This window comes from Oncorhynchus masou, chromosome 29 (assembly GCF_036934945.1).
Source record: "Oncorhynchus masou masou isolate Uvic2021 chromosome 29, UVic_Omas_1.1, whole genome shotgun sequence".
Taxonomy (NCBI): Eukaryota; Metazoa; Chordata; class Actinopteri; order Salmoniformes; family Salmonidae; genus Oncorhynchus; species Oncorhynchus masou.
This window is the reverse complement of record NC_088240.1, coordinates 52,185,472-52,202,184: the sequence shown is the minus strand read 5'-3', so window position 1 is coordinate 52,202,184 and position 16,713 is coordinate 52,185,472. Positions and strand designations below refer to the sequence as shown.

The 16,713-nt window shown below is 43.1% G+C and overlaps 1 protein-coding gene across 2 annotated transcripts in view; it reads right to left on the bottom strand.

Annotated features, from left to right (window-relative positions):
• Positions 1-43: 43 nt before the first annotated feature.
• Positions 44-16,713, bottom strand: part of si:dkey-34d22.1 (discoidin, CUB and LCCL domain-containing protein 1) — a 26,651-nt gene continuing 9,981 nt past the window's right edge. Inside the window, exons 4-15 of one of the 2 annotated variants that reach the window (XM_064945229.1) lie at positions 13,606-13,657; positions 13,370-13,442; positions 13,038-13,171; positions 12,739-12,776; positions 11,969-12,163; positions 11,565-11,677; positions 11,219-11,393; positions 10,934-11,026; positions 10,039-10,132; positions 9,599-9,639; positions 9,411-9,521; positions 44-1,341 (exon numbers count right to left, since the gene is read on the bottom strand). In XM_064945229.1, the coding sequence (XP_064801301.1) occupies positions 902-1,341; positions 9,411-9,521; positions 9,599-9,639; positions 10,039-10,132; positions 10,934-11,026; positions 11,219-11,393; positions 11,565-11,677; positions 11,969-12,163; positions 12,739-12,776; positions 13,038-13,171; positions 13,370-13,442; positions 13,606-13,657 (1,559 nt within the window). In that variant the 3' untranslated portion in view covers positions 44-901. The remainder of the gene's footprint in view (positions 1,342-9,410; positions 9,522-9,598; positions 9,640-10,038; positions 10,133-10,933; positions 11,027-11,218; positions 11,394-11,564; positions 11,678-11,968; positions 12,164-12,738; positions 12,777-13,037; positions 13,172-13,369; positions 13,443-13,605; positions 13,658-16,713) is intronic. The other variant, XM_064945230.1, reaches the window with a different exon arrangement.

Here is a 16,713-nt window from a genome sequence, read left to right as displayed (position 1 = left end):
TTTCTTCACACATCATTTTCTTTACCACAAGATGTCAACAAAGCACGTTTGTGTAATTTTTATTCAACCACAACACACTTTTATCTCTGTACACAAACATTTGAGGCCCAGGAAATAGTGTTAAATATAATAGAAATAACTATATTCGTCACTGTATTTATTTGTCCAGTACAAAAATATTCACTTTTCAGTGTCATTCAGTTCACTCTGTGAACATGAAGTTCTCCTGAAAATTCTTTTAGAAATATCACAGTAAAAAAAACAAAAATAGTAAGCATTATCTAAACAGATGAGAGAAATGGTGTCACAACTTGATACAAGATAATACACTGTAATCAGACAGTCATATTGCTGTTTCCAAGACATGCTCTTTTCTGTACAGCTCCTGTAAGAATGATTTAAACTGACACTTCAATGAGCATTTCAGCTTTCAAGTATGTTAAACTTTGATTTGTAATTTATATTTTACTTTTTGTGCCGTTTTATTCACGGAATATATTCGTTAATTGGAATCAATATATGCCATTAGACACATTTTCTTGTAAATAACAGGTCATCAACTTTGGACGGTACTGGTCATGAATGGTCCCTGCTTTGCCCATTACGGTGGCCCAAGGGGTGGGAGTCCCAAGCAGAGAGCAGCCAATGGTGCCACCAAGTGCAAACTGGTACACACAGACAATGAAAAGAATAAGGCTGTGTGTACCAGTTTGGGCTCTATTCAATCCTTATTGCTGAAATTCAGGGTTACAGTGTGAATTAAATTGAAAGACAATGTTCCTGTGTTAGCGGAGACTGCATTCACAGTAAATGCTGCATGTATCGGCACAATCGTAAATTACCTTTACATTTATAGCGGCAATATGTAACACTTCAGCAATAGTGGTTGAGCTTGCTGTATTCAGAAAGGCTCCTCATATGGGTGCTGTAGCAGTGAGTCAGACAACAGGGGCTCAGGCTCAGTGTAGACCACACTGGCTGGGCGTGGGACATTAGCATGGAGAGACGTAGTGCAATAGCCATTGGGCAACTTTCTGTGAGAGGGGCAGTCATACTGGGCTTGGGTTATTGTGGTCCTTGTCCCTGTAGAAACCATAGGCAGTACATGTTTGTTGTTGTGTAGTGTCCTCTGTGGAGTTGCCAGATTGGGATCTGGGGGCTGGTCACTGAATGGGGTGGCATACTCGGGCTCCAGGGGCAGGGGCTCAGTGTGCTCTAGGAGCTTTCCAGGGGTATCATAGTGGTTGAAAGTGAAGGGGACGGTGTAGCCCTCCTCCACTGTGGGCCGGAAGGTGGAGCCAAGCTTCTGCCCCCAAGCCATCACATCTGGCTCTGCATAGTCTGGGCAAGCAGAAACACAACAAACATGAATGTGTCATAGAGCTCACATATTACTTCTAGTTCTATGAAGCACCAGAAACCCATACAGTGGCAAGAACAATGATATGAACCCTTTGGAATTACCTGGATTTCTGCTTAAATTGGTCATACAATTTGATCTTATATTAATCTAAGTCACAACAATAGACAAACACAGTCTGCTTAAACTAATAACTCAAACAATTCTAAGTTATGTCTTTTTTGAACACTGTGTAAACATTCACAGTGCAGGGTGGAAAAAGTATGTGAACTCTTGGATTTAATAACTGGTTGACCCTCCTTTGGCAGCAATAACCTCAACCAAACGTTTTCTGTAGTTGCGGATCAGACCTGCCCAATGGTCAGGAGGAATTTTGGACCAATCCTCTTAACAAAACTGTTTCAATTCAGCAATAGTCTTGGGATATCTGGTGTGAACCGCTCTTTTGAGGTCATGCCACAGCATCTCAAATCAGGTTGAGGTCAGGACTGACTGGGCCACTCCAGAAGGCATATTTTCTTCTGTTCAAGCCATTCTGTTGTTGATTTACTTCTGTCTTTTGGGTTGTTTGGGTTGTTGTCCTGTTGCTTCACCCAACTTCTGTTGATAGCCTTACAATTTCCTGCAAAAAGTCTTGATAAACTTGGGAATTCATTTTTCCGTTGACGATAGCAAGCTGTCCAGGCCCTGAGGCAGCAAAGCAGACCCAAACCACTATGCTCCCGCCCCCATAATTTACAGTTGGGATAAGGTTTTGATGTTGGTGTGCTGTGCCTTTTTTTCTTCACACATAGTGTTGTTTGTTCCTTCCAAACAACTCAACATTAGTTTAATCTCTCCACAGAATATTTTGCCAGTAGCGCTGTGGAACATCCAGGTGCTATTTTCCGAACTTCAGACGTGCAGCAATGTTTTTTTTGACAGCAGTGGCTTCTTCTGTGGTGTCCTCCCATGAACACCATTCTTGTTTAGTGTTTTACGTATCGTAGACTCGTCAACAGAGATGTTAGCAGTTTCCAGAGAATTCTTTAAGTCTTAGACACTCAAGGATTCTTCCTAACCTCATTGAGCATTCTGCTCTGTGTTTTTGCAGTCATCTTTGCAGGATGGCCACTCCTAGGGAGAGTAGCAACAGTGCTGAATTTTCTCCATTTATAGACCATTTGGCTTACTGTGGACTGATGAACGTCAAGGCTTTTAGAGATACTTTTGTAACCCTTTCCAGCTTTATGCAATTCAACAATTCTTAATCTTAGGTCTTCTGATATGTCTTTTGTTCGAGGCATGGTTCACATCAGGCAATGCTTTTGTGAATAGCAAACTCACATTCTGTGAGTGTTTTATATAGGGCAGGGCAACTCTAACCAACATTTCCAATCTCGTCTCATTGACTGGACTCCAGGTTAGTTGACTCCTGACTCTAATTAGTGTTTGGAGAAGTCATTAGCCTAGGGGTTCACATACTTCTTCCAACCTACACTGTGAATTTTTAAATTATGTATTCAATATAGACACAAAAAATACATTCATGTGTGTTATTAGTTGAAGCACACTGTTTGTCTATTGTTGTGACTTAGATGGAGGTCAGATCGAATTTTATGACCAATTTATGCAGAAATCCAGGTAATTCCAAAGGGTTCACATAATTTCTCTTGCCACTGTAGCTGAAGTACAGTTTAAATGTAACATCCTTAATTTCAGAAAGGGTAACAGGGGTTAAGGACTTGTCATGACAACATACCCCAGTACTGTACAAGCAGGGGCTTGGGCTCCCAAGTGTTGCTGTGGTCTAAGGCACTGCATCTCAGTGCTAGAGGCGTCTCTACAGACACCCTGGTTCGAATCCAGGCTGTATCACAACCGCCGTGATTGGGAGTCCCATAGGGTGGCGCACAATTGGCCCAGTGAAGTCCGGGTTTGACCGGTGAAGGCCGTCATTGTAAATAAGAATTTGTTCTTAACTGACTTGCCAAGATTATTATTTTTTTTTTTACAGTACTGGGGGTATGTTGTCATGATAGTAGGGCTCATAAAAATACATTCAAATTAAAGTGTTGCTCTGTACTCCCTCCAGCCATGTCTTGAAAGTGCCTCCCTCATACTCAGTAGGGCTCATATCATGGGCATTGTTGAGCCCCTACAAGAGCTCTGTGGCCACAAACAATGGCCGATCTCTAGGGACAGGGATGAGGGCTGACAGGGGAGGCCTCAGACCCTATCCCTCACCCAACCTCTGAGGGGGAGCTATTTTAATTAGAGACGCCTATAATTGTCTTAGCGACTGACCCTCTGTTCTGTTTATCACTGGCCTTCTCAGTGTAGTGCCCCTTCATCTGTGGGAGGGAGGGGGAGGCTGTGCTTCCCTGGCATGAATGCCTTTTATCCAGCTCCAATTAAAGGGTCTCTTTCAGAGCGGGCTCCGCCGACCAAAGAAAGGAATGTTTATACTGCAATTGGGAGACGGACTAAGCGAAGGGGAAGAATGGGCAGCCCATGGAGAAAGCTGTTTGCTTGTCAAGCCTGGTCTGAGCTCTGCAAACTGGCCAGCCAAGTCAGAGGATGTGTGTGTGTGAGAGCGAGAGAGAGTACTTTGGATGAGTCTGGACTGAAAGATGGTGATGGACTCAGAGTCACAGATGGCTGGAGGGAGGGAGTTCCAGAGCCTAGAAGCAGCCCTAGGGAAGGCCCTGTCACCAAAGCTCTGGAGCTTGGACCTGGGGATGTCAAGGTGGCCTGCTGTGGTGGAACGGAGTGAGCATGTAGATTGGTGCGGCAGGCAGCCTAGCGGCAGCCAGCAACCGGAGCGTTGCCAATTCGAATCCTAGAGGGCATTGCCTGCCGTTGTGCCCTTGAGCAAGGCACTTACCCCCCCACAACGACAGCTCACCCAGTGTGGCAGCCCCCTGTACTTCTCTAAAACCTGTTTATGTGAGTGTGTCTTTCGGAGGGGTTGGGTTAAAAGCGTAAGTACAATTTTGGTTGGACCTTGCGTGCAATTGATCAATAAAGTGATCTAAATCTTAATCTGACAGGGGAGAAGGTCTGAGAGGTAAGGGGGGGCAAGGTGGTGGTGGAGGGCTTTGTAGGTCAGAAGGAGGGTCTGTTGGGAGACAGGGAGTCAGTGAAGCTGATGGAGGACAGGGGTGATGTGCTGCCAGAACTTAGTGTTTTGAACAATTTGGAGCTTAAGGAGGGAGCTTAAGTTAAAGTCGGAGAGTAGTGAGTTGCAATAGTCAAGACGGGAGGAGATTAATGCATGTATGAGGGTTTCAGTGGCAGGAAGGGAGAGGGAGGACTTGACTTTGGCAATGTTGCAGGGGGAAGAGGGTGGAGTCCAGGATGAAGTCAAGGATACATGCGTGAGGGGAGGGAGAGACAGTAGTGAAGTTGCCAGCTTTGGTGAGGGTGGATTTGGTGCCTATCAAGAGGAGTTCCGTTTTAGCACTGTTGAAGTGCATCCATGTTTTTATTGCAGAGGCAGGATTCAATGTGGGTCAGAGGCTGGTTGTGGAAGGATTTGGTGCCGAGGTAGATCTGGGTGGCGTCGGCATAGCAGTGGAAGTCAAGGTTGAAGTGACGGAGGATCTGACCATGGTGGAGAATGTAAAGAATGAAGAGTAAGGGGCCCAGCACAGAGCCCTGGAGTTCACCCTGTGTAACTTCAGCTGAATTGTGGCCATTGAGGGCCATTGAGGGTCTGGTTTGTGAGGTATGATTGTAGCCATGACTGCGGTGACCTCAACACCCAGACCCTGAAGCCTGGTGAGGAGGATCTGATGGCTCACTGTCAAAAGCGGCACTTAGATTGAGAAGAATCAGGATGTTGAGGGCACCAGCATCAGCAGAGGTGAGGAGGTCATTGATAACTTTGAGTGCAGTTTCAGTACTGCGACGGTGAGGGAAACCAGACTGGAAGGGCTCGATTAGCAGGTGGGTTTGGAATTGGGAGGCAGAAGTCCATTCCAGAGTCTTGGCAAGGAAGGGAAGCAGGGTATAAGATTCACTTTTTGGTCCACCAGCCACTGTGGCAGGTAGATAAAAAATATACCAGCCAATCAGATTTTTTACCAGCCAAAATGTTTTTGTTGTTGCTGAAATTACACCAACAAAACAAAAAAAATACTAGTAAAAAGTAATGTGGTATATTGTTAAATTTCATTTCTTGTGACCCGAGTCTTTTAACCAAATATCACAAATTAGACAAAAATGTTCACCTGCCCCTTTAAGGGGCGGAGGTTATATGGTAGGGCACCTCCAGTCATATTTGTGCCTGTGAGATTGAGTCTGACTAGTTGAAGCGTTGTCTTCTCTTCCCTAACAGTTGAAACTCAAACATAGAAAAACAAAGAGTTGGAGGGGGTTAACAGCTTTGATGTTGCGGAAGGAGAGGAGGCTTTTGTCAATGTTGTGGGGTGTGTATGAGAGAAGAGAGAAATTAAGAATATTGTGGTCAAACGTTGGGAATTGAGAAGGGTTAATATGAGTTAGGTTGAGGCTAACATAGCAGACAATATCAAGTATCCCTTGATGTGAGTGGGAAAATTGTTGAGTAATATTGAAACAGTCCAGAACTGCAATGAGATGAATCCATGTGAATATTCATTGGCCTAGCAATAGTAAGCGGGGGGGAAGATGGGCATGTGTAGTCCTGTTGCCCTGGCAGCCTAGCCTGGTCCTGGATCTGTTTGTGTTGTATAGCTTAGGAGTTGGCAAAACAGTACAAACAGACATGGAACCAGGCTAGGCTTGACATGCCTCTCTCATTTCAGGATTATGACTGCTATGTCTCTGGCTCTTGGTTTACTGTGAATACATCTGGCAAATAGCAAAATATATCTGACAACTGCATGTCTTCTTTCTATTTTTTATTTGATTTAACCTTTATTTAAGCAGGGAGTCATGCTGAGACCACTGTCACTTTCGCAGATGAGCCTTGAACGAACACATCAATAAACAACCATTACACTATACATATCTATATATACATCAATTACACAATACATTAAACGCAAACACAAAACACGAAAACCAAAACACAATCACATGCATCAAAAACATTCTTCAGTAAAAAGGCCCTCTAAAATTTAAGGACTTTTGAAGATCATTCTACACGCAAAAAACTAAAAGCAGATATATCTAACCCGGTGGAGAATGAAGGAATCTCCAGGGTTGGCCATCTGGGTCTGGTGACTTATAGATCTGAAGGTCTATAACGGGTTAAGGTAAGGTATGGCGGAAATTTATGCAAGAGGGACATATAGAGAAAAAGATTGTGATACAAGATTTTGTGTACTGAACCTATTGCCCGGAATAAATCACAATGTGCGATGATACACTGCATCCAAAGGCTTCAATACAATGGCAACTGCCATAGTCAATAACCGGAATGAATGTTGACTGAATTATTTGTTTTCTGCTACAGTTGAAGTTGGAAGTTTACATACACTTAGGTTGGAGTCATTAAAACTCATTTTTCAACCACTCCACAAATTTCTTGTTAACAAACTATAGTTTTGGCAAGTCGATTAGGACATCTACTTTGTGCATAACACAAGTAATTTTTCCAACAATTGTTTACAGACAGATTATTTCACTTATAGCTCACTGTATCACAATTCCAGTGGGTCAGAAGTTTACATACACTAAGTTGAGTGGGCCTTTAAACAGCTTGGACAATTCCCGAAAATTATGTCATGGCTTTAGAAGCTTCTGATAGGCTAATTGACATAATTTGAATCAATTGGAGGTGTACCTGTGGATGTACTTCAAGGAGTACCTTCAAACTCAGTGCCTCTTTGCTTGACATCATGGGAAAATCAAAAGAAATCAGCCAAGACCTCAGAAAAAAAAATTGTGGACCTCCACAAGTCTGGTTCATCCTTGGGAACAATTTTCAAATGGGGCGGCAGGGTAGCCTAGTGGTTAGAGCATTGGACTAGTAACCGAAAGGTTGCAAGTTCAAATCCCCAAGCTGACAAGGTACAAAATCTGTCGTTCTACCTGAACAGGCAGTTAACCCACTGTTCCTAGGCCGTCATTGAAAATAAGAATTTGTTCTTAACTGACTTGAAGGTACCACGTTTATCTGTACAAACAATAGTACGCAAGTCTAAACACCATGGGACCATGCAGTCGTCATAACGCTCTCTCCTAGAGATGAAGGTACTTTGGTGCGAAAGTGCAAATCAATCCCAGAACAACAGCAAAGGACCTTGTGAAGATGCTGGAGGAAACAGTTACAAAAGTATCTATATCCAGAGTAAAACGAGTCCTACATCAACATAACCTCAAAGGCCGCTCAGCAAGGAAGAAGCCACTGCCTCAAAACCACCATAAAAAAAGACCGACTTCGGTTTGCACATGGGGACAAAGATTGTACTTTTTGGAGAAATGTCCTCTGGTCTGATGAAACAAAAAAAGGACTGTTTGACCATAATGACAATCGAGGAAAATGGGGGAGACTTGCAAGCCGAAGAACACCATCCCAACCGTGAAGCACGGGGGTGGCAGCATCATGTTGTGGGGGTGCTTTGCTGCAGGAGGGACAGGTGCACTTCAAAAAATAGATGACATCATGAGCGAGGAAAATTATGTAAATATATTGAAGCAACATCTCAAGACATCAGTCAGGAAGTTAAAGCTTGGTCGCAAATGGGTCTTCCAAATGGACAATGACACCAAGCATACTTCCAAAGTTGTGGCAAAATGGCCCTAAGGACAACAAAGTCAAAGTATTGGTGTGGCATCACAAAGTCCTGACCTCAATCCTATAGAATATTTGTGGGCAGAACTGAAAAAGCTTGTGCGAGCAAGGAGGCTGACTCAGGTACACCAGCTCTGTCAGGAGGAATGGGCCAAAATTCACCCAACTTTATGTGGGAAGCTTGTGGAAGGCTACCCGAAACATTTGACCCAAGTTAAACAATTTAAAGGCAATGCTACCAAATACTAATTGATTATATGTAAACTTCTGACCCCCTGGGAATGTGATGAAAGGAATTAAAACTGAAATGAATCATTCTCTACTATTATTCTGACATTTCACATTCTTAAGTGGTGATCCTAACTCTCCTAAAATAGGATATTTTTTACTAGGATTAAATGGCAGGAATTGTGAATAACTGAATTTAAATGTAGTTGGCTAAGGTGTATGGAAACTTCTGACTTCAACTGTATTTAACGAAAGGACCTGCTCCTATAGAAGAAACCTATTTGAATTCTTAATTTCTTAACTAATTCATCAACATCCTTTTTGAAGGACAGCTTTTCGTCAATCTAGATATTTATAAATGAGGATACCAGCAACGAGGGCACCATCCAAAGTACTTATGCATCAGATACATTTTTATTTGATTTCTAAAATAACATATACTTGGTTTTACCGGCATTAAGTTCCAATTTCAGTTCAACAAAGGCTTTCTGCAGGACAGTAAAGGCCGATTGAAGATTCACTAGAAGAACTAGAGGCTGGGAGAAGGTTAGGCAGTCAACTGGCTGACCAGGATCAATTAAACCACCATTTTGTTCAAATAAAAAGCCTGCCGAGATAAAATGCCAATTGAAAGCATCACTTCTCATTTTTCTCAGTAATGATGCCAGAGTCTGACACAGAGAGGAATTTCCACGCTTCAGTCCATTAACTGTTTTCCAAAATGTTTACAAATCACCAACAAGGTCTGAGATAAAACTTAGAAATTACCTAGATTTTGCTTTCTTGATTGAGGAATTGCCTTGAAACTATACCTATCAGCTACAGTCAGTTTTTCTAGCCTTGGCCCCCGGATTTATCACCATAGCAAGATCAGAAAGTTCTATAGAGAACCAAGGATTTGTTCTATTTTTTACTCTAAGGCATTTAAAGGAAGAGTGTTTGTCTGCCAGAGAGATAAAATAGATAGATAGAACAATTCTAGAACTAATTTAGGGTCAGGCATGCAGCTGATAGAGGAAAGGTCAGAGTAATACATATCATGAAGAAAAGCTTAAGGGTATATACCCAGCCTCACTGGCATGCTCATTTGAAAAGGCTGGGTTGTTTGTACATTCTTACCATTGAGAGGAGGGTTGGGTAAAGCATCATGGACACTCCGCTCTAGAGGGTAGGAGATAAGCTCAGAGTCAGAGCAGGGGAGGCTCTTCTCCTGGAAACTCTGAGAGGCTGCTGGACAGACAAAAACACTTTCAGAGAGGTCCTGGAAGAGTAGTAAGGGTAAAACAGTGAGCAATGCGCAAGAATACCTTTGGGTAAGGAAAACTTTTTCATGTGTGCAGCTTTTTTCCTAAAAAAGACAACAAGACAACAAATCAAATTAAATCGAACTACACCATAATGATTTATCATAACATCAGAATAACACTGGAAAGTATGTTAGGACTAGATGTTAGGACTAGATTCTAAGATCCGGGCTAGCCGACATCCACATAGCGGTGTCGGAGATGGCAGCGGTGTCTGAGGTGAATTTAACACGAGTCGGATGGGTGTGGCTTTGTAACAATGACCACACTAGCAGCCGCTCACCGCTTTGTCAGCTCTAACGCAGTTACACTTCCGACAGCTATTGAGCTATTGCCGGTTAACACTTGATGCGATTGAAACTGATTCAAATATCAAGTATTGGGAGGATAGCCAGTGAGTGGGTGTTGGACTGCTAACTACATATGGTATAGTGTTACAATACCTTCTATTCCACCAGACTCCAGCCAACAGACAACTGACACACAGGATCAGTCCGAGAACCACGCCCACCACAACTATCACTGGCTGATTGGAGCCTGCAGGGCACAGGAGGAGTCATTAGCATGCTAGGCTGAAGGGTCAGCACAACAAACAACCACTGCTGAAGAAAGGCCAGCTTCAAACTATCATTTAGCTATGTGCTTTATAACAATGTGAAGGAAGTCCAGTGTCAAGCAAATAAGCAATCTAACATCAAAATCGATACTGTCGTACAACCATTTTTACAGCTGTTATAAAAGGCATGGTGGCCCCAAGGCTTATTCCGATCAATCAAGTACAAATTAAATTCCTCAAAAGCTGCTGCAGTTCAAATTGAAAAACATAAAGTACTTTAAAAAACCCTAGAGTCAATGCCTGCATCTGTGTGTAAATCTAATTGCCACAATACAAAAATCCCTATCAAAATCCATCTGTTGAGGCTAGATGTCGGCCTTCCGCATCTGCGATGGAAGTTGGCAGAACTACAGCATTGTTTGTCAGACCAGGAGACATCCCAAAAATCGGTCTTGTCATGATAATGTCTGTTTGGGCTACAAACTAATATGTGGAAAGATGACTTTTTTTCCATTTTGCTCTACGACCCCCACAAGCTTCACGAGACTCGTCGGTACTACTGATCTGCCAATTGCCTTGAATTGCCTCTGTTTTGCCATGGATGAATACGTTATTCAATGCATTTTTATGGGCTAATAGCACTAGGGCCAAATTAAATGTTTGATCAAATAATAATCACATTTATATTTTTTATACCTAATCTCCTAAAATTCAAACTCAAATAGCAAAATGGTCCCCGAAAGGATTAGACTTTTAGGGGTTTGAACACATTAGGTACATACTCAGGCTTGAGTCCTTTATGATAACAGGGCCCTCTGTGGGGACTGGATTGAGATGAGGTGTTGTGCTCACATCAACTTTTAAGGATGGAGATCCTATAGAGAGAGTTGGAGGATATGATATGAATGGCATCCAACATACAAGCTACATTCGCTCTTGCTGATGCCACAATTGCAATTTACCATACAATATAATGGAGAGTTTATTCTAGTGGCACAGCTGCTAAGAGCATGTAGTATTCACATCTTCTAGACTGTTTTTATCTGGAATGAATGGTTGAGCCTTACCCCCAGCGGAGCGAGGCCTGGGGTGGATCTTGGGGAGAGGGCAGCCCAGGACCTGGACGTGTGCCGAGGCCCTACCTTGCCAGCTCTGGGGCTGCAGCCGGAGGTACCGGACTACCACCGGAGGAAACAGGCTATTGAGAACCCTCAGATGACCATCAGAGTGGGCTTCAAACACCTACAGGCCAAGAAGAGTGACATTAACAAAGCTAGTTCTCTTAGATGGCTAACAGCACTTCCCTGTTCTATGGCCTCCCACAGTCTCTGTTAGCTCAGCGCAGCTTGGAAAACTTAACACAGATAGGAAATTGATCAGTAAATGTTGAAGAAAACATTGCAGGCAGCGTACCTTTTTCTCTCTGCTGAGAGCAGCTTTGTAGACTTTCCAGTTGTGGCGGTCTTTGCTAAAATGGAGAACGTAAGATTCGATGTAGAAGTCAGCCGATCCCCTTGTTATTATTCCTGGGAAAACACAGCGTGTCTTTTTCAACACTCCAGACCACATTCATAATAGGCTACACATGGATTGTTTGGCAAATTTAACTAGAAGTTAGCCTATCAACATCACAGCTGGAACTGGATTTTTTTTTCATCCAATGAATAGAGTTTTGAAATCAGCAAAATAGTATTTTGAGGTCAATGAAAAAACAGTGGTTTCTATCTTCATATTAATAACAACTCAACGCTAATTATAGTGGATATAGTAAATTAGACTCCTATTTTGGCCATGAGGGGAGAAGAACTTTCACTGACCTGTGACACTGCTCTTGTCTGTAAGCTCTAGCTCCAGCCAGGGCTCCCGGTCACTACCATCCGATGCCCAGGGTAGTAACTGTCCCTCTGCATCCATGTTCTTAGGGGACCATAATACAAGCTGCCCCAGTCTGTTCACTTCTCTCCAGATGGAAGATGCATTGAAACCAGACACAGTCAGTTCCTCATTACACTCTGTTGGAGAGGAGAGGCAAGAAGAGAGTTGAAGTGACAGAGGAACAGGGCCAGCTCTAGCTTTTTCGGGGCCCTAAGCATCTTGCGGAAAAACATTTTACTAGCATCCCTTTTGACAGTGGAGAGAAAAATGTATGTTTTAAAGTTCATTTCCTGCAATTCTACACATTTTACTAAGGGAGGGCGAATTTTTTTTGCAGTTTTAAAGCACATTTCCTGCAATTCTTTTTATGACTTATTCCATGTTAATATGATATCTGAGTGAGAATGACTAACAAAATCAATGGTGCGTGTCCGGTCGGATTTCGGACATGATTACTACAAGTTTAGTTAGCTGGCTAGACTTACTGCCAAATGAAAAAAATGTTAGTTGACATTGCTAATTGAGTGACTGACTGATAAAAAACAAAATAAAAACTGCAGATGCACAACCACATTTCAAAATTGCACCTGGTGGCCCTAAGCGACCGCTTATGTCGCTTATAACTGGAACCGGCCCTGCAGAGGAAGATAACTTGCAATAATGACTTGAACATCTAATTTAGTCTGGCATTATATCTCCTGGTTCCGCTTACCTTTGGTGAAGACCAGCTTCTTTTCAGACAGTGATCCCCTGTCAAAACAACAATGTTCATGAATGGCATCCCTGCATACCACAAGCAAGAGCGGATCCATATACAGTAAGTGGCCCACATTTCAGCTACCCAATAACACCTACAGAGGTCCAGGAGTGCTAATTAGATTACATTACATGAAACAGATTATATGAAATGTTACCTTTCTGAATACAGCAAATATTAACACAGTGTGTCATCATGAATAATGAATACGCATCCCTTTCTCCCAAACCAATATGATGTGGATAGAAACATACATCTTGGACAGAATGCCGTTGGCAAAGCTGGACTCATAAAGCGTGAGGCTCCTCCCACGGGTCACAGTGATCCGTCCTCCTAGGTTGTCTGACACCACCCCGGCATGGATCGCAGCTTTGCACAAGACTGACGTCTGAGTGGGGTGGGGGAATGTGTGTGTGTGTGTTTGTGAGAGAGATTGAGAGAGAGAATAAGAGAAAGAGAACAAATAGTTTCAATAAACTATTGCAGCTCTCCACTGTTTAGCCTTCCTCGTGTGGCCCAGTACAACCGATGTCATTATCACAAGGCTGATGAGGAAGTGAAACTGGAGCTGAGGCAGTATACTCACATCTCTGTAACCCTGCTCAGAGTGACCACATATGTCCCCTGTCACATCCTTACACCCAGCAGGACAGTACACACTGGAGAAGAGGAGTCACGTGTCACAGAGGTCCACCATTTCACACAGTTTCTCTATAGCCATATGTAAAACATTCCTCAACGAGCCTTTAAAGACAAAATGTAGTTCACAGCAAAAACAACACTGAGAAGTGACTACTGAAATAGCCAGAGTTGTTCACTTACCTAAACTGCTGAGAGATAAAATGTGTTCCTCTCTGTCGACACGAAATGAGACCTGGTATTGAAATCAAATAGAATATGGGTTTGTAAACAAACAAAACAAAAAAACATCTGTCCACTCTCAGGATAATTCTAAGGAACTTCGCAATAAACAGGTGAGTAACACAAACAGACAGGCACACACATACATGCACATGTACAGACGCACATACACTATACACACACATGCACGTACAGGGGACTTGTGATTGTTAATGCAGATGTGACTAAGTATTTTGTCATCTGTGACTTAACTCACAGAGCAGAGAGAATGCCTCTGTGTTAACGTGACAGAGTGCAATTTGTGGCACTGGCTCCAGACATAGCTGCATTTCATAAACAACTGAGTAAATAACAGGAAACAGGGATATACAAACCACTTTAGCACGAATTGGAGAAACAAAAATCTTTAAACGCACACTATTTGTGGCTGTAAATTGGGTAAAAGGTCATTTTATGACCCCAAAAAAGATCAATGCACACATCGCTAATTGTCACACTGGTATAAATGAGTCGGGAGACAGGCGCAGGAATGCGTAATAATTTTGTTAATTAAGCCCCAAATTACGCCGTGCAGTGTAAAGGCACGGTGACGAAGACCAAACAAACACGTCACAAAAACACAGGGCTGAAACCCCCCAAAAAGAGCGAGGGGTACCTTGAATAAATAACTAGCGCACAATGATTATCATACGGGATGAGACCCGCAATTATCTGCGCAATCCACAAGGGCACGAAAGCCCAAAACACACAGCACATGTACTCACACACACTAACAGACATAGTAACAATAATCGACAGCACCATGGTAAACAAAGGGCACATATATACAAATACAATCAGTGAGAATAGGGGCCAGGTGTGCGCAAGAGGGATCCGTCACACTAATTCTACTATCAATGAGGCAACAATGTCAAGTCAAAACATCTCCATGATTTTCACAAGTATGTGCTACATTTTTACAATTTGAAGCACAAAATTCAAAACAGATAATCAAAAAGGCTCATGTTTCAAAACTCTAAGCACATGTTCAATTGACTGAGTAAATCAGACACATTCACAAAGTTACTTGTTTACTGCACCAAATCACTCATTTAGTTTGGACACATATTCAATCTAAGTATTGTATCTGCTTTTCAAAATGCAATATTCAGTTCACATTTGATATGATTTTCTTGTAATTCATATTCAACAATACAATACAGCAGTGACTCTTCCTGGGGTTCTGCAAAATTAAGGTAGTTCTACAATTTTAAAAACATTACAATACATTCACAACAGATTTAACAACACATTAAGTCTGTGCCCTCAGGCCACTACTCTACTACCATATATCTACAACACAAAATCCATGTGTACATGTGTGTATAGTTGTATGGTATCATGTCTCTGTATGCATGTGTCTGTGTCTGTGTTTGTGTCACTTCACAGTCCTCGCTATTCCATAAGTTGGATTTTTATTTGTAAAAAAAAATCTAATTTTACTGCTTGCATGAGTTATTTTATGTGGAATAGAATTCCATGTAGTCATGGCTCTATGTAGTACTGTACGCCTCCCATAGTCTGTTCTGGACTGTGAAGAGACCTCTGGTGGCATGCCTTGTGGGGTATGCATGGGTGTCCGAGCTGTGTGCCAGTAATTCAAACAGACAGCTTGGTGCATTCAAAAAATACTCACAAATACTAGTAGTGATGAAGTGAATCTCTCCTCCACTTTGAGCCAGGAGAGATTAACATGCAAATTATTACTGTTAGCTCTCGTACATTCAAAGGCCAGACGTGCTGCCTTGTTCTGAGCTAATTGCAATTTGTCCATGTGCGACAAAACTAGGGCCTGTAGGACCTGCCATGTTGATAGTGCTATTAAGAAGGAACAGCAGCACTTTATTATAGACAGACTTCTCCCCATTTTAGCTGCCGTTATATCAATATGTTTTGACCATGACAGTCGACTTGCTCAATTTCCACATTATTCATTAGAAGAGTTGAGGTTTAGGGTTTAGTGAATGATTTGTCCCAAATCCAATGTTTCTTCACAGATTTTCTGAGGTGATTAAAGATGAGCTTGCAGCCAGGGAGCTGCCCATGGATCTCGACTCCCTCATAGCCTAGACCATCCGGAATGTAGAAGGGAGAGTGGGTCTGTTCCCTGTCGCCCTTGCTCGTCCTCAAATTCCAACTCGACTCCAAGGAATCGCGGAAATCCCCGAAGTCTACATTTCCAAGAGAATCCAGTGTCACCCGAGTTCCCTCTGAGATCACCGAGGGCTGTCGACTAGCCTCCTCCGGAGCCCATGCAACTGGGTAGGGCTAGATTGTCTCCTGCTGAGTGCTTACATAGACTGAACACCAAGGGCTGTCTGTATTGTGGAGCTACGGGACACTTCTTATTTAGCTGCCCATTAAAAGACCAGGCTCATCAGTAGGTACGAGTACACTCGTAACCCCCTATGCTACCCTGTTGTGGTGAGACCAGTCCAAATTAATCCGGGTGCTCATTGACTCTGGGGCTGACGAGACCTTTATGGACACTACCCTTGTGTCAGAGCTGGGTATCTCCACTCAACCCCTTTCCATCCCGATGGACGTTAGAGTGCAGGATGGGCGCTCTATTGACATAGTCACCCACAATATGGTTCCTATCAACCTGTGAGTGTCAGGCAACCACAGTGAGGCAATGCAGTTTCTGCTCCTGGAGTCTCCCCATGTACCCATGGTTTTGAGGTTTTAATGGCTCCAGAGGAACAATCCCCTAATCGACTGGGCTACGTCTTCCATCATGGGTTGGAGCCCATTTTGCCATGCACATTGTCTGAAGTCGGCACAGCCTGCCCCAGGACATCTTCCTGCGGGCTTGGGTAAAGCCTTGGATCTCTCCGCCATTCCCGCAGAGTACCAGGACTTACGGGAGGTTTTCAACTCTGGCCGCTCCACATCTCTTCCTCCACATTGGCCCTACGACTGCGCAATCGACCTTCTCCCCGGCACTGCACCGCCTCGGGGGAGACTTTATTTCCTGTCGTGTCCGGAGACCAACGCGATGGAGGGGTACAATGAGGACTCTTTCGCAGG